We start from the raw sequence: 23,922 nt of genomic DNA, 5'->3' as shown, positions 1-23,922 counted from the left end.
CAAATTGGGCTTTATCAAGGTGAAAATTCTCAAAAACTATCAATCTAATGGATTGGAGTAACAACTATAAAAAAGACATCTGGCCACAATCTTCCTGATATGCATATATCTAAATGTGCAGACACACAAGCGTTCCCGACCAAAAACGCTTGTGTGTCTGCACCTTTAGATATATGCATATCAGGAAGATTGTGGCCAGATGTCTTTTTTATAGATTAGAGTCTCGCGTGTGCCCAAGCTTCCACGACATGATTTATAATATACATAAGTTTGATAATTGTCTCTAATATTTTTCAGATTCATTTTCTTTTCAATTGCATGCTCCGCAAGTGAATATCGACATGGACATAGAAGATTTTTGTCTCCTGACCAAGATCGTTCGTGTGCCGGCACCTTTAGGAACAGGTAGGCTAAGGTATTCTGTGTTATTAATGTAGCCGATAGTTATAGTTGAATAACAAAACTTATTGATTTGTCATGTATAAACAAACTACAATTCATTTCAGGTTATTTACAAATAAAAGTGGACCTAAACAATTTCTTTGCTTAACTATAACAATATTAAAGGGACAGGTTTGCCTTTGTTGGCGTTTGATTTGGATTACCATAGCTACCTTACAATAGGTCAAAAGGATGGCAAATCTGTCCCTTTAAGTTATGCTTGAGTTCATGAACCATTATTCACATGACAAGTGTTTACACACATTTCTCTATCTCTATTTACACTGTGGTAATAACTCAGAGATAAAGATAATTTTACTGAAAAACTGACCTCCAACCAAGTATAATGCCCCCCATGACCCTCAGTGCAATAACATCAAGGATAGAGTATTATAGTTTATAGATAGCAATGGGTCAGGTCATTATCATCATCCAAAGATACACACCAGGTACATAAGGGGTCAAGGTCTCAAGAAACCAAACCAAACCAACGACTACCATTCGACTACCAATCAACAAGAAATACCATGATCAGAACGAGTTTGGAAGAATGAAGGAGACCGAGTAACTCACGCCACACCATCCAGGGCCGAGTTTCACCGCCATGTCATTCAACCCGACCAGATCTAACGAAGAATCAACAACCAAACCAACAACACCGAATCATCCAATTTGATCCAATCCAACTACCAACTACTACGACTACCAACAACTACCTAGTTTGCGATATCAGCATCCGCTGGAAGCGAACGTTAACATCTACCTACCTACCTACCAAGAAACCAAGACTAGGTTAAAGTGGCAATATCTACTATGGTTGCAATGTATATTAAAGGGAATGTAAAGAGGTTTTCTAAATTTTTTTATGTGCATTGGGGACACCATTCCAATTTTCAATCAGACATCTGAGGTTCCTGCAATTCCACTATTTAAACTAAGTGTTTGATGACATCACTAATTGTGAAGGATATGTGGTACAAGTATGTTTTGCAATCAATGACGTCATCAAACAGTACAGTGGCTATGTCTTTGTCAAAATATGTCAAGGTAATGTCTCAACGTGGTTAAGTCTATATCTAAGTGAATATGTCTATATTAAAGTGGATATGTCTATATTAAAGTGGTTATGTCTATATTAAAGTGGCTATGTCTATAATAAAGTGGCTATGTCTATATTAAAATGGCAATGTCTATATTAAAGTGGATATGTCTATATTAAAGTGGCTATGCCTATATCAAAGTGGCTATGTCTATATTAAAGTGGCTATGTCTATATCTAAAAAAGCTATGCCTATATTAAAGTGGCTCTGTATATATTAAAGTGGCTATGCCTATATCAAAGTGGCTATGTCTATATTAAAGTGACTATGTCTATATTAAAGTGGCTATGTCTATATTAAAGTATCTATGTCTATATCAAAATGGCTATGTCTATATTAAAGTGGCTATGTCTATATCTTAAAAAGCTATTAAAGCGGCTCTGTATATATTAAAGTGGCAATTTCTATATTAATGTAGCTATGTCTATATCAAAGTATGCCTCAAGGCTATGCCTATATTAAAGTGGTTATGTCTATATCAAAGTGGCAATGTCGATATCAAAGTGGCCATGTCTATATCTAAAAATGCTATGCCTATATTAAAGTGGCTCTGTATAATATTAAAGTGGCAATTTCTATATTAATGTAGCTATGTTTATATTAAAGTATGCCTCAAGGCTATGCCTAGATTAAAGTGGTTATGTCTATATCAAAGTGGCAATGTCGATATCAAAGTGGCCATGTCTATATTTAAAAAAGCTATGCCTATATTAAAGTGGCTATGTCTATATTAAATTGGCTATGCCTATACTAAAGTTTCTATGTCTATATTAAAGTATGCCTCAAGGCTATGCCTGTATTAAAATGGTTATGTCTATATTAAAATGGTTATGTCTATATCAAAATGGCTATGTCTATATCAAAGTGGCTATGTGGATATCAAAGTGGCCATGTATATATTTAAAAAAGCTATTCCTATATTAAAGTGGCTATGTCTATATTAAATTGGCTATGTCTATATTAAAGTATGTCTCAAGGCTTTGACTATATCAAAGTGGCTATGTTTGTATCAAAATATGTCTTAACGCTATGTCTTCGGCAAAGTGGCTCTGTCTATAGAAAAGTATGAATCAGACTATGTCTATATTAAAATGGCAATGTCTATATTAAAGTGGCTATGTCTATATCAAAATGGCAATGTCTATATCAAAATGGCAATGTCTATATCAAAATGGCAATGTCTATATCAAAGTATGACTCAAGGCTATGTCTATATTAAAGTGGCTATGTCTATATCAAAGTATGACTCAAGGCTATGTCTATATCAAAGTATGACTCAAGGCTATGTCTATATTAAAGTGGCTATGTCTATATCAAAGTATGACTCAAGGCTATGTCTATATCAAGGCTATGTCTATATCAAAGTATGACTCAAGGCTATGTCTATATCAAAGTATGACTCAAGACTATGTCTATATCAAAGTATGACTCAAGGCTATGTCTATATCAATATGGCAATGTCTATCATCTAGTGATAATTTATGAATAAATGGTAAAATTCATGTGACAACATTTAAATCAAAGTGGCGATGTTTAGATTTATTGAGTTATGTCTAGAATCGGAACTGGATAAATATCTTTGCTCACATATAGCTATTGATATTTTGACTTACCTCAATTGAATGGGAGCATCCACACAACCAGCATCACAGGCATAGTAAGGTTTATCATTTCTATCTAATGATACATATAGATTGGCTTTATTATCTTCTCCAACTATTACTGATATATTTACATGGGTATTATTACCATAATTAATACGATGGAAAAATATATCTCGATGTAGTTCTTTAGGATGTCGTTTTAATTCTAAATGTTGATTTTTAAATTCCAGGGCACCAAAACTTAATACCATTGCTTGTAAAACACCTTCTGCACCTTGAATATCAAATAGTCAAATATTTCAAACTAAAATCATAATCAAAAAATAGCAAAGGCCATAAAATAGCACAACAATTTGAACTATAAAGTCAAATTATTTCATTTTCCAGCTGATAGAGCTCAATTGTATCAACTTTCAATTCTTTTGCAACTTAAGACATTATGATTGTTCTCACTTTCATATCAATAAGCATATCATCACAGGCTGTAATGTAATGGACATACCGACAGATTGGATCTTAAGGATACCTTTTTTGTTGAATAACACGTTAACTGAATGCCAGATTTTAGTTCTGAAAAGAGATACAGATAGTTCAAATCTGATTGCCTTACCTGATTGCACAATTCCTGAACAACCCTGTTTTTCTAAGGTTATCATCCATGTTGTAACGACTCTAGCTATATGATCTTCATCTACTACGTCCATCCATAATGTCTCAGCTTGTCTGGGAAATATAAAAAATTAAAATAACTATGTGAACCATGAGAACCCAGTCACAATGTTATTCTAGAAGTTTTAAAACTATCAAAGAGGGGGACAACAATTGTTACAAGGATAACAACTAAGCCAAATGGTCCTTGGCCAAACCTATTGTCATAGATCTACTTATCTGTACCCATTTACAGCTATGTCAAATGGAATAATGAAGAAAGTTGACTTAATCAAGATCACCACAATTTAACATCTCTAACCGAGATTAGTACCCTTGGCTAACATTTGTTTGACATAACCAAGAATATGAGGTAATGAAAAGATTCCAACTCTCTAGCTGACTGCGCTACAGCCAGTCCTCAAATGCAATTGAGAAACTATTTCTGCAATGACTTGTGAAAATAAAATACAGAATTAAGAATATAAAGCCTGCCATAAAGTAATTGTTTCGATAACCACCCTTATTGTGGTTTATTTTAAAACTGTTCTAGCCTTTATGTAGACATGTACTTACAATGTAGAATGGCCAGCATAACAAGTATCAGGATAATATAAAACTTTTAATATTTCATTTCTTTGTTGTTTAGTTGTAGTTATTTCATGAAGTGGAGCTGGGACATTACATAGTACATAATATATAGTAGTATTAATTTTGCCACCATTGATAGCTTTCTGAGCTTTTGAATCACTGATACTAAATCCTGTTTTCCACAGCTACAATGTAAAAATCACATATTAAAAGAGGACAACACCATATGGTGTACAATAAGGGAAATTTTGTCAATGATACTAAAACCTGATTTTAGTGTTCCAATCATCTGATTGGTCAATATATTTTTCAAATTTTGGATTTTATCTTTGCAAATTTTTAAAGAATAAGGCACCTGAATTCATTTCTCAATAAGTTTACAACAGATTTGAGTGTTTTCAGCTATTTTCTACCTCATTACTATTCACATGATTGTTAGAATATTTGACAGGTAGAGACCAGACTCTGTTTAAAAACTTAACTCAATCATATACTTCTAATACAAATTCTTATCTTGGATTGTTTGTGTGAAATGTGACCTTGTTGTTTCAAATTTGACATAAAACAAATAAAAATCATTAACTTACCTGTTCCCAAACTTTAACATGTTCTCTTAGAAGTAATTTCTCATTAATATTCATAACTTCTTCCATATCCTACAGCAAAATTTTTAAAACATTAACATGAACATATATCAACATGCATCAAAATCAAGCACTGATAGTGTAAACTAAATTTTCCTCCTCCTGATTTTTCTCTTTTCTAAATACTGTATGTAATTCTTCAGAACATCAAATCAAAAAATAATATCAATTATTATATTTCTATTTCTATATGATATAATTATATTACAGAGACTACGGTAGACTATTCACTGGATTATGTATTCATACAGTACTCACATGTATATTCTATATGAAACGATGTCATATAAAGAACAGTCTTACAGAATGAAGTCTGACATTGTTGTTTCAATCCACCGTATAATAAATACTAACCTTCTTTACTTTTTTGGTTAGTTCAGGAATATTTGATTCAGCTTCAGCTTTTGTCATGCCTTTAGTATAATGTACTACAGTAACTATATGTTGTTTGTGTTTGCTGAAAAAAAAAGGAATTGAATCATGTACATTTTATGATGGAAGTGAAAGTTGACTCTCGACCAAGTCTCAAAAGAACCAAGCATGACATCAGAAATGTTTATTTTTTTTGTGTGAATGCCAATAATGCCCTAGCACCATAGCAATCATGAGTTGCATATGATTGCGAATAAAATTAGCATTTATAAGTTTCAAACGCAAATCCCATGCAACTGTGTTGTGTTATGAACTCATGACCACTTTCATTATTCACAACCATACACAACTGGTAATCACAATGGGGTAAGGACACTTTAAGACGTTTACTGGGTTGATAGAAACACTTTTCATTTTTATTTGGCTTGAATTCTATTACGCTATCACTCATTAAACAGTATTTATGTGTGATATTCATAGCAAAAAGTGATACAGGCAAAATATAGAAACAAAAGTGGAAAATCAGACCGTATCCCATCTGATTACCTATTAGGCTTAATAACTAGTGTTGTATTAATTACATATTAGGTTTAATAACTAGTGTTGTATTGATTACCTATTAGGTTTAATAACTAGTGTTGTATTGATTACCTATTAGGTTTAATAACTAGTGTTGTATTGATTACACATTAGGTTTAATAACTAGTGTTGTATTGATTACCTACTAGGTTTAATAACTAGTGTTGTATTGTTTACACATTAGGTTTAATAACCAGTGCTGTATTGATTACCTATTAGGTTTAATAACTAGTGTTGTATTGATTACCTACTAGGTTTAATAACTAGTGTTGTATTGATTACCTATTAGGTTTAATAACTAGTGTTGTATTGTTGACCTATTAGTTTTAATAACTAGTGTGGTATTGATTACCCATTAGGTTTAATAACTAGTACTGTATTACTTACCTATTAGGTTTAATAACTAATGTTGTATCGGTAATGACTCTAGTAGCTATAGCAGCACCGACTACTAAATCAGGATGGTCAGGTACCAAGACAATACCAGTTGATAGTCTATAGTTATATACTCCCTCATTACCATTCCTTAGTCTATAATTACATATATATACCCAATTAAAACATCAAATACAGTATATTGACAATTAATATATAAAATAACAATGTTAAAATAGTGCTCAATACATCACAAGTAGTTTATTTTTTTATATAATTGACATACATGATGGCTTTCAACATCCAATAATTGTTTAACTAAAATTCTTACAAAAAAAGTATACCAAATCTGCATCTGCCACTGATAAAAATATTTAGAAGCAGAAGTCTGCCTATTTTTGCCTTTAAATCTATGACTCTTCCATTGAAGATAAAATAAACCGACTTACTGTAATGTTTTAGTCTGGGCACCAGTCCAACCAGAGGCTCCAATCTGATCAAAATCTACAGTGACTGGATCTCCCTATATATATATATCATAAAGTTACAATTTATGTTCTAATTTGGGCACAAAAACCTCCCTTAGCAAAGTAAGGGACTCAAGAACATGAGAGAATTGCAGTGGATTTCATGTACTACATGTTAATTTAATTTGACAGTGCATAAAGGTGTGCAATACAATGTAAGTTATAACAAGAAAATATTGATTGAAAATGGTCCAAAACTTCTTTTTTTTTACAATTAAATTGTAGTGGTTTCATATTGAGGATTCACATCTTTATCAAATCTCACTAAGGTCTAAAATAATTTAAGATAATCTAACATGCATTTTTCATTGATCACGTGAAATGGGAAATACTCGCAAAATACCAACAAAGTAAATTGTAAGGAATTTTGAATAAATATGATATACTTACAGTAGGGTTACTAATACTAATATCTTGTACTAAAACTGATGGTCGAGATCTATGGGCATATAATGATGACTCTACTTGTACACAATGCCATGACTAAAACACAGAATGATACTGAATTAGGACTAGCCCAAGTTAATTTAATCATAGTAAACTTTAAAAGATAGCAAAAGTTGTGATTCAGACAGTAAAAAGGCCTATAAGTCAAGAAAGATACCCCACCCCGATAGAAATGTCACTGTAGGGGATATTTCTACATAAAAAAAGTTTCACTAACCTGTTTAAAAGACTGGAATTTATGGACTATTCCTGATTTTATATCTAATACAAAAGACTCTACAATAATACAAAAACATTTATCATATAAAAAAAACCATAAAAATATTTTCTGACATAAAGCAGCACAAAATATGAATGTACCAGTCAGTGTACATTTTAGAAATATTTTCATACTAGGTAAAAATGAGGTTCTCTAGATCTGTTTTTTTCACTTGATTATTGGTTCGTGAATTTTAGCAATGCAAATTTTCCAAGATTTATTTTTTTATCTCATCAGGTTAATTAACAGGTAATAAATCTAAAGGTGAGAATGTCAACTATAGCCTGCTGTAACCAAAATTGGAGAACACAACCACTTATTTTGCAAGACCTTCTCCAGTAAATGCTGGGATGGAACCTAGATCACTATTTGAAGGGTAAAACAGCTCTGTGCCTACTAGTGCTTAAACACTTTTCATATGATACATGAAGGAGGCAAAAGCTAACTCTGGCACTAGCTCTGGCATCAGAATCTCTAAGTTTGAATAATCTACTTGCCTTTTGTATCTTTACGATCTATATTCATATTAACTACAGGATAGAAGTTGACAGGAAGAGCTAAAGCTCTATTGAGTCGTATAAACAAACCATTTTCTGTACCAAAGGCAGCAGCTAGGTGACCATTTCCTGTAAAAAATATGATTGTTTAACTAAATTCAATGCCTTCCCTTTCTTAAAGAAGCCTACAGCATTTACAAATATAACAGGGTTCAGGTTGTAAGATTTGCTATCACAAGGCAGAAATGCAACACATTTATCAGGTGAATGCATGGTATCCATCCAAGGTTCTTTTATACATTTTCAAGTCAAGTCATTTTCACAAGTTTTTACTAATCTACAATTATTGTTAAAAACATTGAATAGGGGCATCAATATGTTATCATTCAAGAAGAGGTTTTATCAGAATTATCAGATCTTAAAACACAATTGCACCAACAGAGTTTTTATTTCTAAATCTATAAATGCATACTGTAACTGAATAATACTTTACTTATTTTAACCCAGTGCCGATTGTTGGAAAGTAACCATTTTGTTCAACCACTCTAATCACTAATTATAAATGAATAGGCATACCCTTCAAAATCACATGTCATAAATCCTTTTTGCTAAGAACGAAAATTGCAAGTGTTGATCAGCTATGTCGGGCATAAAAAAACAAACTAACCTGTATAAGCTGGGTAGGGTTTTTCATCTTCTTCTAAAGGATTATGGTTAATAAATGCATCATAATTTAGTGATTGTTTAAAGAATGTTTGAACTTTTTCATCCAGACATCCATTAGACACTGAAACATACAGTAATAAATAACTTAGACCATCAGCTATCAAATATGAAATGGAGCACTTTCAATATTGACTTGAGAACCTTGAAATTTGAAGTCACTGTCTATAAAGCAAACCTCCAGTTTGAAAAGCCAAATTGGGATTATTATTTATGTATTATGATCATTTCATAGTGAATCATATGACATGAGTGTGGATATGGTAGATATATTGGTAAAGTGAATCATGTTTAACAGAATGGGGGAAAGAACACATGTCCCTTTTGTCATCAATGAAATTTACACATAATATATCCATCAGGAAAATTGAACAACAGCAATTCCTCAGTTGTGATCTGATAGATTATTCTACAGAATCTCAAAAGATTTAACAAAAAAAGATCCTTATATGGAATAAATCAGAAATAATCCACCTGTCAAATCAAATAAATTACTGTTCATGTATTACTTACAGTTTGGTCGTTTAGTAGTACCACCATGACCAAATAAACTAGCACCCAGATAGTAGACTAATATCAATAATAATAATACAGCAACAATTACTTTTCTTGATCTTAAAATAGATGGTTATAAAGTTAACCTAACCATTTATAATCATATTTACACAGAATAGCTTACTCAGATTTTATTCGTGGAAAGTTCACTCCATTTTCAAACCAGGATGAATATCTTATATCCATAGTACAGTTGGCAGTTATTGAAACGTTGTGTTTAATCAGAAATTTATATCCATAAAAATTGTTGTTCTAAAGTTGTAGGTCCTCGATCACAAAAATGTAACTTACAAAAGAGATAGTTCCCCTAAATCAGACATGAATCTAATAATAATGAAACTACAAAAAATTTAAATTCTCAAGTCATCAGCAATATCTGTATTGACTTTTTACTAATGCAAACATATTGAAGTCTATTCAAGAACCATAAAAAGAGCAATCACAAAATAATTTATTCCCATCTTGTAAACCTTGTCCTGACACACAAATCAGTTTCATCAAAGAAAAAACCGTTAGATCAGCACATAAATCTGGTCTGTAACTAAATAACTGATCATAAACATAACAGATACATCTGCTACTCAATATCATTATATATTACATAATAAATACCATAGGAGGCAAATCTCATAATCTTATAATGTTAACTAATCCAATAAACAATTCAATCATGGAAGTAGTTCTACAAGACCCATTAACCAGTAGCGGATGCCCTGTCGTCCATCGAAGGTCATTACTTAATGATATCTTCAGTTTTACATCATAAACTTATTGCATTTATTTCAGAGAGACAAATATGGAAATTTTAGGGGCAGGCATGGAGCAAAAATCTTTCAGGAGACCTTATTTTTTACAGATAAACTTTATACCATAATACCATAATAAAAACAAAACTTGTGGTCATTTTCTGTTGTAATAGTTATGTAATAACCTTGATACTATGAATACCAGTGGTGGTAATGTCAGTATTATCGATATGCAGGGAAATGGCTAAATACGATTCATTCATATGACATTGATAGCCTAAAATTAAGTAAAATATCATATGGATTTAAACTCAAAACATGATTAAGTGTAACCCTCCTTAAGCAACAGACTTCATAACTTCAGCTATTAGCCTAATTTCAAAACTTTAGTCGTAAGCCTTGGTGTCATAATATTGGACGTGGCCAAGACGACCAAGGGTTTTAGTCTTAGCCAAAAGTTAGAAGTGATGGGGGTGGGGGTAATGAATACGCTGTTTAACTCACCTACTAAGAGAACCAAATGCATTAATGGAACTCGTTAATTTAGATTTCAGCCACATTAGTCTTATTTTATGGAAAAACTTAAAAGGACATAAACAAACTTGTTGTACAACTCTTATTCCATTCCTCATAATAAAATAAAAAAAAATCAACGTAAGAAGGAAACCATGTTGTCAGTCCGCAGTTATGGTTCGATTATCCAGTCCTTCAAAATTTTATAAAAAAATATTGATGTTAAATAATTGATTATGAATATACAACAATGCAGATAAACATTATATTTTCGTAATTTACAATGTCTTACAGGTGCATTCTTTGAAATTTTTTCTCACAAGATTATTTTTTTACTGTTCGTTGAAAACAAGACTGGACAATTGTTCTACAAATGACTTAAGTGCTGGATTAACTTCCGTCTAAATGTTTTCATTGGAGATGATGATCCTGTTATAAAATGTCGTTATAAAAAAACATTATTTAACAAAGTCTCCCACTGCTTTCTTTATGGTATCCTAATCCAACTTATCTATGTCACCTTGCACTTTCTCTATTTGGAGATTATGAAAAGCATCTGAAAAACTTTACACTTCACTTTCACAATCAAAAACTGATTTGATGATTTTGACAAGTGTAGGCTACTGATGGCAGAATAACTTCCAGCCCTGTCAAAAATGTAACCCAAAATTGATGATAGTTAGATATTCTTAAAAATTTCATTTAGAAGACCAGTAAACAGATGTCTTGCCTTGAAATCTATTCAAGATTTAGACTATCTAAGCAGGGTTCAATTTGGATTGAAAAGTGATTAGAATCAAACATGCTTAGTTTTTGCTGATCAAGGTGATTGTGATCCACATTTCACAAAAACTCGCTAGCAAATATTTCAGTTGCAGACTTGCAGATGATGTTAATTCCTTTTAACTATAGAGACAGTTGCCTAATATTACTAAAATAGATAATTCTGATGAGAAATTTACAATTTTATTTAAATCGCAGATCGTCATTATAAATTTTAATTTTGGCTAATCATCATAGGAAATATTTGGATTGCAACAGGGGATATTTTGACTTGCTAACTGTGATGTGATACGGCTTAAACTTAAATTGAACCCTGTATCTTAGTCTATGTGAAATAAGTTTTAGTATAGTCTATCTGTAGGCCAAATTGTTTACGCCTAGTCCTACACAACGTCAGTTACTTATGTTTATGATAACAGTTGTGAGAAATATTAATAATGCATTAGCTGACAGTTATGATTTTTAAGATTGTAATTTATTTTTCAGATATTGTCTGTGATAAACTATAAAGATGTTGGTGCCAATCTTTACTTTGAAATTAAATCATAAAGTCAACCCTCAGATGGTGGCAGTTGGTAAATATGATGGAATTCATACTTCACTAGCTTGTGCTACTTCAGCTGGAAAGGTGAAACGCATGATTATTAATTGTAAAACTTGAAAAGATGTTCCTAAGCCATCAAAACATAGAAAACTTTGCGAAGTTGAAATTATTCAGATGCAGGTGCACACATATTTGTGCAATAGATTCCTTCAAATTACTGTTCCAAAAGACTGGATATGAAGGTGCTTTTGCTTGCTTGTGAAAAGTGCTTTAAGTATTAGGGAAGAGCTCAAAAATATTTCCATTTTATATTTGTCAAACAATGATTTTATTTATAATATTTATAAGACATATAGAAGGAGGAATGTCAACTGCAAAAACACAAGTTATATGGATAAATTTTACTTGTTAACGTTATCTGTATGTGTTTCAAAACGTGATATGTACAAAATTCAGAAGTAGTAATGTATATCCATATATCTTGTGTTTTTATTCAAAATTTTTTACATAATTATTGAAAGAAACATAATATAGAATCTGAAAACAAGAAGGTATCAGTAAGAGAATTTATTTTCTATTTTTGAAGGTCTTGATACATAATCCCCATAAGAGAAGACTGCAGTCTGAAGGTCGTATGAGTGGTGGTGAAGGAGATATTAGTCTATTGAATATCAACCAACAAGTTACAGCAGTAGAATCAGGTAGATTGGTAGCTGGTACTCAGAAAGATACATTAGTTATTGGTACTCAGACTAATTTACTAGCTTATGATGTGGACAATAACTCTGATCTCTTTTATAAAGATGTAAGTCATAGTTTCTCTATTTGTAACTGTTTTTTTTAAGCTGTATATTGATTAGTCTGCTATGCCTTGTTACTAACTTTGCCTACTGCAAAACCATGCTTGATATGAGTTTTTATAAAACCTGACTGGAATACTTCCTATAATGAATATACAGGGATTCTATTGTTAAGTTGTGACACCGTGTGAGTCCTCTCCTCTAATATTTACTCTTATTGGCCAAGTTTGAGAATTTCATAGTTTCCCTAAGAGAGAAAGTTTTCCTTTAATAATAGCGTTGCTAATCCAAGAATATTACAGGGCTATTTTATTTGAACATTTTCCCCAGAGGCCAGAGGAGGATAAATTTATGAAACAAACATATGCTGTGTGGATCAAAGGTGTGTCTAGTTGACAAACTCCGCCTCATTGTGACAACAGGTGTTCTCAGGCCTCTAAAACCCCTTTAAAATACCCCGTGGAAAATTTTCTTCTGGAATACAGTGATGCACGAAGAAGAATTTAATTACTGGAGATAAGAATATGTCTTTTTGTTTTGACTAATCTGAGGTTCTTATTTATATCCAAGACTAAACCATATCAAATTATGGGAGATATATGTTACTATGTTGTATGATGTATTATTTTCAGACTCCTGATGGATCTAATGCTATAGTATTGGGTAAATTAGGTTCACTGGATCCTTTATTAGCAGTAGTTGGTGGTAATTGTTCTATACAAGGATTTGATTCTGCTGGCAATGATGCTTTCTGGACTGTAAGCATATATTGATATTTAACTTAGTTTTTGTGGTCTGAGTCAAAATGACATTGAATTTTCAATGTGAATAAGAGGGGTTGAAAGTTAACAAGTTACTATTAATCAGAAGGCACTGGCACAAGGTATTCTGAATACTTAAAGATTTAGATCAAAATTTTATTCTGGAATTGTATAGAGCTAAATTCAGCTTTTTGAAATATTGATAAATGCCTATATTCTGAATTATTTCCTTTGAATTTCATTCTCACCTGTATCTGAAAAAGACCATTTTAAAACAAGTTGTATACATATCTGTAGTTATTCATGTAATGTCTTAAAGATTTTATTGGTTTTCTGTAGGTAACAGGTGACAATGTGTCTTCATTGACTTTAATGGATTTTACTGGTAATGGTCAAAATGAGGTAAGTGTATATTACTAGTGAATAACACACTGTAAAATCAATACAGTTATTATATTGAATTATCTAGCATTCTGAATAATCACATTTTTAAAACATCTATTGAAAACTTTGTCTGATACCTTGACATCCTTGGGTACTTTTTTTTGAATCACTGAATTTTGAGATGCTGCAATTTAATTGAATTTTATGCTTGCGAATACAGCAAATAAGAGGCCTTGACAGATGTGCATATAACTACTAGTTAGGTGAATTATTGTGTCTAACACTGCATTTGATTGGTTATATATACCATTCTCACATGGGACCACATTCTAAATGAATGATTGTGTGATTATTTTAGTTAGTAGTTGGATCTGAAGATTTTGATATTCGTGTATTCAGAGAAGACGAAATCATAGCAGAAATGACTGAAACAGAGGTAAGTTCAATTCAAACATTGATCTTTTAAGGAACATCTCATTCTTTTTGGTGAAATCTGTATTTTTGGTTGCCAATATGACACAGTATCATATTGTTGTTTACTAATAGTCATATTTCCAGTTTCCCCCTGTTAGTGATGCAGTGAGTAGTTGAATAAGACAATAAAGTGAGGCTCAATGGGCTACACACTGCGCATGTTAAAGATGCCTTGAAGGTTAGAAATAGAAAAAGGAGTAGGCCAATACTGCTGTCAAATTTTGAAGAAATTTCTGTCATAGTGCACTGCATTTCCTGTCTTCATTAACCCAATCAGGTCAAGAAAAGTATAACATAAAACTATATTCATATTTATGTCATTAAACATATAGTTATAGAATCTTCTGTTTTCAGACAATAACGGCACTATGTTCTATGAGTGATAATAAATTTGGTTATTCACTAGCTAATGGAACTGTTGGAGTTTACGAGAAAACTGCAAGATTCTGGAGAATTAAGGTAAGTAATTCTTTGTATGAATTGTTTGTTTGTTTGTCCGAGCAATTCTTCCGGTTCAAATCTACCAAATTGTTGAATTTATTTGCACAAAGTTTTGAACTAATTGAAGACTTTTAGCTTTATAGATGAACAGAAACATTTGCATTTTGTTTCGTCAAGTTTTTACAATCACAATTTAAAACAGAAAAATGCTTATCAATGATGCCTAAAAGAATTGCCTGCTAGTTATTCTAGTGAAGACTATAAATGATAACACACTTGATAAATATCTTATTAATGCTATGTTCTCTTTAACCGACATTTTTGACATTTGAATATTTTTGAAATTTTCAGTCTAAGAATCAAGCTGTATCTATTAGTAGTTTTGATCTTGATGCTGATGGGGTACCAGAATTAATAACAGGATGGAGTAACGGCAAGGTACAATCTTTTATTTCTTTTTTCTTCTATCAAATCATTGTTTTATGTTAAAACTTTTCCCTTTAAAACATTTTTCATATAGTCATGTACACAGAATCATTTTCTGATATGAGTCATAAATGAAAATTGGTACTTTACGGAACAATTGTAGTCTAGCAATATAAACCTACGTTAATTTTCAAAATCTTTGAGATACTTCCAAAGGCACATGTGACAACAACAATCAACTGACCCTGATTTAGAATCAAAAGCTGCAACAAACCACAAAAGTGGAATGTATCAAAAAACTTGTGTCAGTTGATGTTTGATCATATTTGTTTTATTATTAAGATTGATGCTAGAAGTGATAGATCAGGAGAAGTTATATTTAAAGATAATTTTAATCATTCAGTAGCTGGTATTGTACAGGTAGGTGTTGGTATTTGAAATTTGAATGATTTACTGTCATACATGTTGCAAGTCATTATAATGATTGAGGTTTATGTATATTGGCAGCAGATTCTATTTGTATAATTTCAATAACCTGTATTTGGATCCTGTTCATTATTAAATTCTAAATATTTTAATGTATATTTTTTGATGGGAATCCATGAAATCAAAGGAATTGACTCCTCCCCTTCCCATTATTGTCTTGTGTTGAAGAGTTTTTCATTACTTTATATATTTAAAGGGAGATTACAGAATGGATACCATGGCATCAGCAGATCAACTTATTTGTGTCTCTGTTGAGGGAGAAGGTATGTTTTTTCTCTATCATTTACTTTCCTATAACCATTTAAAATGTGGTGCATGTATTGTTTGTTGAACTACACTGAAAAGAAAGTCAAAGTGGGTCAAAACATGTGTCACTGAAAGTGTTTTAATCAGGTGTAGATCAATGTAATCATAAAAACCTTGAATGCTTTTAATGTATTTTAATTTTATACCTCATCTTCCTGGTATTAAAATATCTATACTAAAAAAGGTATTCAGAGATTTAATTTCTACTTAATCACACTATTTATAGAGTATATTTCTTATCTAAATTCTATAAAATATATTTTAAGTGCGAGGTTATAATCCAGCAGCACCTGATATGTCTGGTAATTTAATGGACGCCAATCTAGAACAAGACAGTATCAGGGAACTTAGTCAGAGGAAACAGGTAAAACAATCTGCAGCAAAGCTAATATCAATAAAGTGTGGTTACGGAAGGCGCTTTTTGTTTATTGTATCTTGCATAGTAAAAGAGTATATATTGACATAATTCATTTATTCATTTGAATAAAATTTTATAGTTCAGCAAAGATATTTTTTCACATCTGAGGATGATTCTGAGGATGATTCAAAAACAGTCCACTTCATTTTGAGATAGTTGGTTGAAACTGTTACTATCAAGACTTAAGTCACATTCATTATTACTTAAGCTAATATTGTAAAATATATTCCGAGTTATGATTTTTTTTGTACAGAATCTAATGTTAGAGTTGAAAAATTATGAAGAGAATATCAGGCTAGGATCAGGTGGTGTTGATGCTGTAGCTAGTCTACCCCAAGCTGGATCTTCTACTAGTACCCCTGTCGCTAGTTCTGGTGCTGTTATTACTACAGTAGGGAATCAGATAGGAGAATATGATAAAGCACAGATGGGTATTATACCTGTAAGTATTGAACTTTATATCCTGTAGTATAACCACTGCCTTTATATCCTGTAGTATGACCACTGTCTTTATATCCTGTAGTATGACCACTGTCTTTATATCCTGTAGTATGACCACTGTCTTTATATCCTCTAGTATGACCACTGTCTTTATATCCTGTAGTATGACCACTGTCTTTATATCCTGTAGTATGACCACTGTCTTTATATCCTGTAGTATGACCACTGTCTTTATATCCTCTAGTATGACCACTGTCTTTATATCCTCTAGTATGACCACTGTCTTTATATCCTCTAGTATGACCACTGTCTTTATATCCTGTAGTATGACCACTGTCTTTATATCCTGTAGTATGACCACTGTCTTTATATCCTCTAGTATGACCACTGTCTTTATATCCTCTAGTATGACCACTGTCTTTATATCCTGTAGTATAACCACTGCCTTTATATCCTGTAGTATGACCACTGTCTTTATATCATGTAGTATGACCACTGTCTTTATATCCTGTAGTATGACCACTGTCTTTATATCCTGTAGTATGACCACTGTCTTTATATCCCGTAGTATGACCACTGTCTTTATATCCTGTAGTATGACCACTGTCTTTATATCCTCTAGTATGACCACTGTCTTTATATCCTGTAGTATGACCACTGTCTTTATATCCTGTAGTATGACCACTGTCTTTATATCCCGTAGTATGACCACTGTCTTTATATCCTACTGCTGTCTTTACATTCTCAATTTACTTAGAGGATTATGATAAAGGTGAAATTATGAAGCAATTAATTAAAAATGGCAGAGAAAGGTTGTAGTACCTGTCTGTAAGGTCAGCTGTCCTCGGTTCCTGTCTGCACCCCCAGTTTGGCAAGCCCTTCAAGGGGTGAATAACTGTGCACTATACTCACAAATATATGGTATTCATTTATGATTTATTTCAGGCTAATACCCAATTACAGACAACTCTAGCTGTTAATTCTGGTGATGAGAAAACTCCTGTAAGTTATTAACATTAACATGTTAAATCTTAAATTTGATTATCACCATGTAATACTTTCTCCTGTATGTTAGATATATTTCTTTATGGATAAGTAGTTTCTGGTAATCAGAAAATGTTAATTAATATAATATGATATATATAGTAGAATCTGTAATATTTCAGGCTCATGTAGAATTGTTGATCAGTACATCAAATGGTAAGTAGATAAAGATAAACAGAATATTTTGAGTTTGGTATATATGTATATAACTCAGAAATAATGAAAATAAGTATTGAATTCTATCAGCTATCATTGTAATATAGACTTTTAGAGTTTTTAATTTGGTTCAATTAGGCATTGGTAATCTTATAAGACTATGTACCTAGAACTAACATACAAGAGTTATTAAACAGATTATATTTATAAGACTGTGTTGTATTTGTAGAAACTGTAATAAGAGCTGTACTGATATTTGCTGAAGGTATTTTTGAAGGAGAAAGTCATGTAGTGTAAGTATTGTATGTATGATGTTAAGTTTGGACCCAAAATTTCTAATTTACATTTGGCATCTTTGAAAGTTTTTTTCTAATTCTTTCAATTCTCACTAATGAGTTTCCGAAAAAACTTTCATAGTGTTAAGATGTCTTTTTAAAGTGGGTTATCTCAAAGACTTTTCTAATTTTTGAAAATGATTATATTTTTGGAAAATAACTAGTTTTTAGCAAATATTTCATAATGTAAAAGCTCCTTTTTTGAGAAATTTTTATTGAATTATATTTTCAGACATCCTGTAAGTTCTATCCTATCAGCTAATCTGAAAGTACCAATTATTCCACCTAAAGATGCCTTAGTTGATCTCCATATTAAAACCATGGTTGGTTCTAAAACCAGGTAAGAAATCCATTTTTGATTTAAGTTTTATTAACCAATAATATAACTATTTTTCCTAAAATCTGGATTCTATCTTAGTTAAGTTTTCTAGAATAATCCACACAATATAAATCTCACTCCACACAATATAAATCTCACTAATTTAAGATAACAATATTCACATAAAAGTTTTTTGACTTACTATTTGTTTGTTTTTTTCAGTACCCAATTCCATGTTTTTGAGTTGACACGACAGTTACCCAAGTTTTCTATGTATTCACTGATTGATCCCAATATTCCTGACCCTAAAAGTTCAGTTACATTCCAAATAAATGATAGAGTTCAAAGGGTAAGATTTAAAATTTTGAAAGGTTTATAAGGACAAGTTAAGGAGTAGAGTCTCTCAGTTGATTATAAAAGAAATATGTAAAGTGTTTCCAAATACACGTACTGATATATATCTTAACTTCTGTTCCAACATGTCCAAAAATATTATATAACTCTACCATGTTTCCTTGGCAGGTAAACCTAGTGTATGAGACCAAAATGGAAAACTTTCATGACGCATTTTTGTGTAAATATGAAGACATGCAAGAAACTGTAAAAAATATTAGTATGGAAAACTCCTATCATATTAAAATGGTCAATGTACGTTACTATATGATAAAGTAAACCAGGATTTCACAGTTCACTTACTTTACTAATACATATACATACCATGTCCATGGTTTCAATTTTAGGTTTTATTATGGATCAATCAGAATTTCTTGATGCAGGAAGATTTAGAATGTGAAGGAAATTTAAGAGTTGCCTTTATGTCATTACGTGGTACTGGTCCTTTAATAATACAGATGGAACAAAATAGCCAGGTTTGTAACTTTTATTTGACATTTTTCAACATTATGTGGTTTTTAAAATACTTTAAACATTAAAATTTATCGACAGTTTGACAAAAAGATGTTGTGTTGGCAAAATAACCTTGACTACTTCACAGAATTTCTTCTATCGCATGCTTTGTTTGATCTATTTATAGATGTGTATTAAGACTGATAATATGGATTTAGCTGGTGATATTATACAATCTGTAGCTAATTTCCTGAAAATAGAAGATTTACAGTCACTGGTAGAATATCCTACAGAGATGGAGACTTTAGAGAAAGTTCTTGTCAAGGTTAACTTATATATCTTATATGATCACATTGCTTGATACATTTGTATATTTTTGACTACATTTCATATCCACATTTGTTCTTAAATGGAGCTGCAGTGGCTCAGTGAGTTAGATTCTTCCTCACTAATGTGTAAGTCTAGCGAAGGTCGAGATAATACCTTTGGATTTTTCAACCTTGTTTGGAGGTTGCAGGTTTGAAGGGCTGATATTGAAAAAGCTTTTAGTTGTTTTAATGGGACAATAAACAGCAGTCCTGTATCAGTTGTAAACAAATGATGTAATGGCAGGTAAAAAACTTTGTTTTACAGGTTGATGACTATCATTCAGTCAGACAGAAATTAACAGCAGAAATGGCCGACCATTCTAATCTTATACGTAGTATGGTGGTCAGAGCAGAAGATTCGAGAATTATGGGAGATATGTAAGTAGACAATTTAAATCGAAAAATTTGTGATGTTAAAGCCAAATCGACAGCCATACAGGAAAAGTATGAGAAGAGGTTATATAGAGTTATATTAATTGAGATATTTCTATATTATAGGAAAAGTATGAGAAGAGGTTATGTAGAGTTATTTTAATTGAGATATTTCTATAATACAGGAAAAGTATGAGGAGAGGTTAAATAGAGTTATATTAATTGAGATATTTCTATATTATAGGAAAAGTATGAGAAGAGGTTATGTAGAGTTATTTTAATTGAGATATTTCTATATTATAGAAAAAGCATGAGAAGAGTTTATATAAAGTTACATTAATTGAGATATTTTTATATTGTAGGAAAAGTATGAGAAGAGGTTATGTAGAGTTATTTTAATTGAGATATTTCTATATTATAGGAAAAGTATGAGAAGAGGTTATATGGAGTTATATTAATTGAGATATTTCTATATTATAGAAAAAGCATGAGAAGAGTTTATATAAAGTTACATTAATTGAGATATTTTTATATTGTAGGAAAAGTATGAGAAGACGTTATATAGAGTTATATTAATTGAGATATTTCTATATTATAGGAAAAGTATGAGAAGACGTTATATAGAGTTATATTAATTGAGATATTTCTATATTATAGGAAAAGCATGAGAAGAGTTTATATAAAGTTACATTAATTGAGATATTTTTATATTGTAGGAAAAGTATGAGAAGACGTTATATAGAGTTATATTAATTGAGATATTTCTATATTATAGGAAAAGTATGAGAAGACGTTATATAGAGTTATATTAATTGAGATATTTCTATATTATAGGAAAAGCATGAGAAGAGTTTATATAAAGTTACATTAATTGAGATATTTCTATATTTTAGGAAAAGTATGAGAAGAGGTTATGTAGAGTTATTTTAATTGAGATATTTCTATAATACAGGAAAAGTATGAGAAGAGGTTATAAAGAGTTATATTAATTGAGATATTTCTATGTTATAGGAAAAGTATGAGAAGAGGTTATATGGAGTTATATTAATTGAGATATTTCTATATTATAGGAAAAGTATGAGAAGACGTTATATAGAGTTATATTAATTGAGATATTTCTATGTTATAGGAAAAGTATGAGAAGAGGTGATATAGAGTGATATTAAATGAGATATTTTTTTATATTTTAGGAAAAGTATGAGAAGAGGTTATATAGAGTTGTATTAATTTAGATATTTTTATATTATAGGAAAAGTATGAGAAGAGGTTATATGGATTTGTATGATTTGAATAGAGATTTAATCAATGGTTATAAAATAAGATGTACAAATCATCAAGAATTAGTGACATGTTTAAAACAAGTCAATCAGATCATACAGAAGGCAGGCAGACTACGGGGTAAGGGAGATAACTCATATATCAAATACATATTATTTCTGTGCTGTTTCTATAATCATTAGTTTAGAGGGGTCTGGTAGATGCCACAGAATTGACCAGGGAGGCTCACATGCAGTTCTTTCACTATGTTAAATGATAAAAAAATTTGGGGTGATGGCAAAGTTGGGCCATCCTCTTTTCTGGAGTAGCCATCAACCGCCTTGCCCTGGTGTTGATTTAATCCTATCTATCTTAATCTAACTTAAGATTATTTTTCTCTTTTCAGTTGGTAAATATAAAACACAAGTAGTGAATTCATGTCGAGCAGCCATTAAAAATAATAATGTCAGTTCTTTATACAAAATAATTAGAACTGGCTTTGTGTAGACGTCTTTCTTGTGATATAGTGTTGTATTCCGTCCAGACGTTTGTAGTCAGCAACATACTAACTGTTTGGTTTTAAGAAATCTGATTGGTTTAAAGCAGACCGTAGCTACAGGGAGACAAGGGGAGAGGGGAAATGCACCCCCAAAAAATGGATTAGACCCCTGAAAAAATTATGATAACCAATTTCATTACTGCAAATAAACACCGCACACCATTGCTCCTCCGGAAATATTACTGGCTTAAAGAGCCTAGTTTAAAGAAAGAATATTCAATTTCAAAAGGATATACAGTAGTCATCTAAGTATTTGCTACACAAGCTGATAGAATTCAATTAAAGCTATTCTTATCCCTTTTCAGAATTAAAATCTGACACCTGGTTTTCCTACAATTCAAAAGTTCACCCGTATAGTCAAGACACACTGTTATATTTTGATGACAATTTCCCTTTAATTAATCAGATTTTTTTATAGTTAAGATATATTTGTTTTTTTATGTCTTAGTAGAAGATTGTCAGCACAATATCATCCTATTTTATCATTTCTTCGTCACTGTGATATATTTGTTAAATATCTTTACTATTGGTTCTAATCTGGAACGAATAGTGTGGACTGGCCCTCTGTAATTGTAACAGTATGATATACCGTATATTTGTGTGTATATTGCGCCGATTTTGTACCCTAAAAAAAGAAGCTTCTCAAACTGGGAGTGCGCAGTAGATATCGACAAAAAATTTCGGAATTTGTAATGAAGAGTTTGTCAGATCTGGAAAGAGTAATTTACCTGCTAAAAAAGAAATTGATGGAACTGGCAAAATTAGAGGTGTATTTTGATGTTATTATGAGAGGGACTTGATTGATCTGAACAGTTTCTTCAGCAGTTTTGATGATATATTTGCCATTACTTTATTACTCTATATGAATAAGATTGATTGTTGTCATTGAATTGAAATTGATTCAGTCTTGAAATGGTCCATTACAGATAGATAATTAAAGGTATTGATATTACTTTAGCACTTGAAGCACACACCCCACTGTCTCTATAGCTCCCCGTAGAAACGCCGCAGATTTTAAAGTGTAGAAATGAGTACTACAGTAGGGACGAAGGCTAAATTTTGTAATTGTAATATTTCTAAAACTTATATTTTCTGTAGTGGGCGTACATCTCTTTGTCTCCTAATGTTTTGTTTGTTCATTGTGTGTTTTAGTTGTATTTTAATGTGAAGTTACTATTTTTTTTCATTGTTATATTATGAACATAAGAATATATCAAAATATTGTAGTTTTAAAACTGAATGAATTCCATTAAATGCTCAGAAGAAACAAAAGTATTATTTCATGTATTACTCATCTACTCGAATAGATCAAATAAAACAGCCAGATTTAATTTGTCAGCTTCCGATGATGTCTTGAATCTTGGAATAGACCAGAGCTTGCCTTTAAACTATACAAAAAAACCAGCATTCAAGGGCTTTCAACATATGGTGAACCTATTCCTTCAATAAATAATTAGCTTTATTGTGCCTTATCCCATGGGAAATTGTCCTCAAATGAATTATTCACAGGAAAGTAGAGGCAAATCTATGAACTAGAAAAAACTTAAAATTTAAAGTCATTGGTCAATAAGTGTATATATTCATCAGTTGGGCTTACTAGGTGCTATGACTAAAGAGTAGAATCTCTATATAAGACGATATATCCTTTAAACTAAATAAATTACTTATATCAATGAATTATTACTTAGTTTAATAGATTTATTTGATTATAGAGGGATTCTGTTGAAAAGTTATAACAACAGGCATGTCCACTGATGAAAAAAACTCATTTTGGCCAAGTT

The 23,922-nt window shown here is 31.3% G+C and overlaps 2 protein-coding genes across 2 annotated transcripts; one reads left to right on the top strand and one right to left on the bottom strand.

The window, feature by feature from the left end:
• Nucleotides 1–3,150: 3,150 nt before the first annotated feature.
• Nucleotides 3,151–10,740, bottom strand: LOTGIDRAFT_159325 (hypothetical protein; the record flags this gene model as incomplete). Its single annotated transcript, XM_009053659.1, has 13 exons — nt 3,151–3,419; nt 3,756–3,868; nt 4,370–4,569; nt 4,972–5,040; nt 5,383–5,485; nt 6,367–6,510; nt 6,804–6,877; nt 7,272–7,364; nt 7,546–7,604; nt 8,100–8,213; nt 8,752–8,871; nt 9,321–9,421; nt 10,613–10,740. The coding sequence occupies 13 exons, from the start codon at nt 10,738–10,740 to the stop codon at nt 3,151–3,153; spliced, it is 1,587 nt and encodes a 528-aa protein (XP_009051907.1).
• Nucleotides 10,741–11,055: 315 nt separating this feature from the next.
• LOTGIDRAFT_214128 (hypothetical protein) lies at nt 11,056–22,089 on the top strand (the record flags this gene model as incomplete). Its single annotated transcript, XM_009053658.1, has 23 exons — nt 11,056–11,113; nt 11,891–12,032; nt 12,535–12,753; nt 13,381–13,506; nt 13,849–13,911; nt 14,252–14,329; nt 14,722–14,826; nt 15,160–15,246; nt 15,577–15,654; nt 15,917–15,983; nt 16,293–16,390; nt 16,698–16,749; nt 16,840–16,886; nt 17,831–17,887; nt 18,052–18,085; nt 18,315–18,378; nt 18,653–18,760; nt 18,962–19,088; nt 19,480–19,608; nt 19,773–19,910; nt 20,219–20,331; nt 21,575–21,723; nt 21,989–22,089. Exons 2-23 carry the CDS (start codon nt 11,916–11,918, stop codon nt 22,087–22,089), a joined length of 2,157 nt encoding a protein of 718 aa, XP_009051906.1. The 5' UTR covers nt 11,056–11,113; nt 11,891–11,915.
• Nucleotides 22,090–23,922: the final 1,833 nt, after the last annotated feature.

This window comes from Lottia gigantea (genome assembly GCF_000327385.1).
Source record: "Lottia gigantea unplaced genomic scaffold LOTGIsca_20, whole genome shotgun sequence".
Lineage (NCBI taxonomy): Eukaryota > Metazoa > Mollusca > Gastropoda > Lottiidae > Lottia > Lottia gigantea.
Note: the sequence above shows the minus strand (reverse complement) of the source record. Positions and strands in the feature narration are given on the sequence as shown.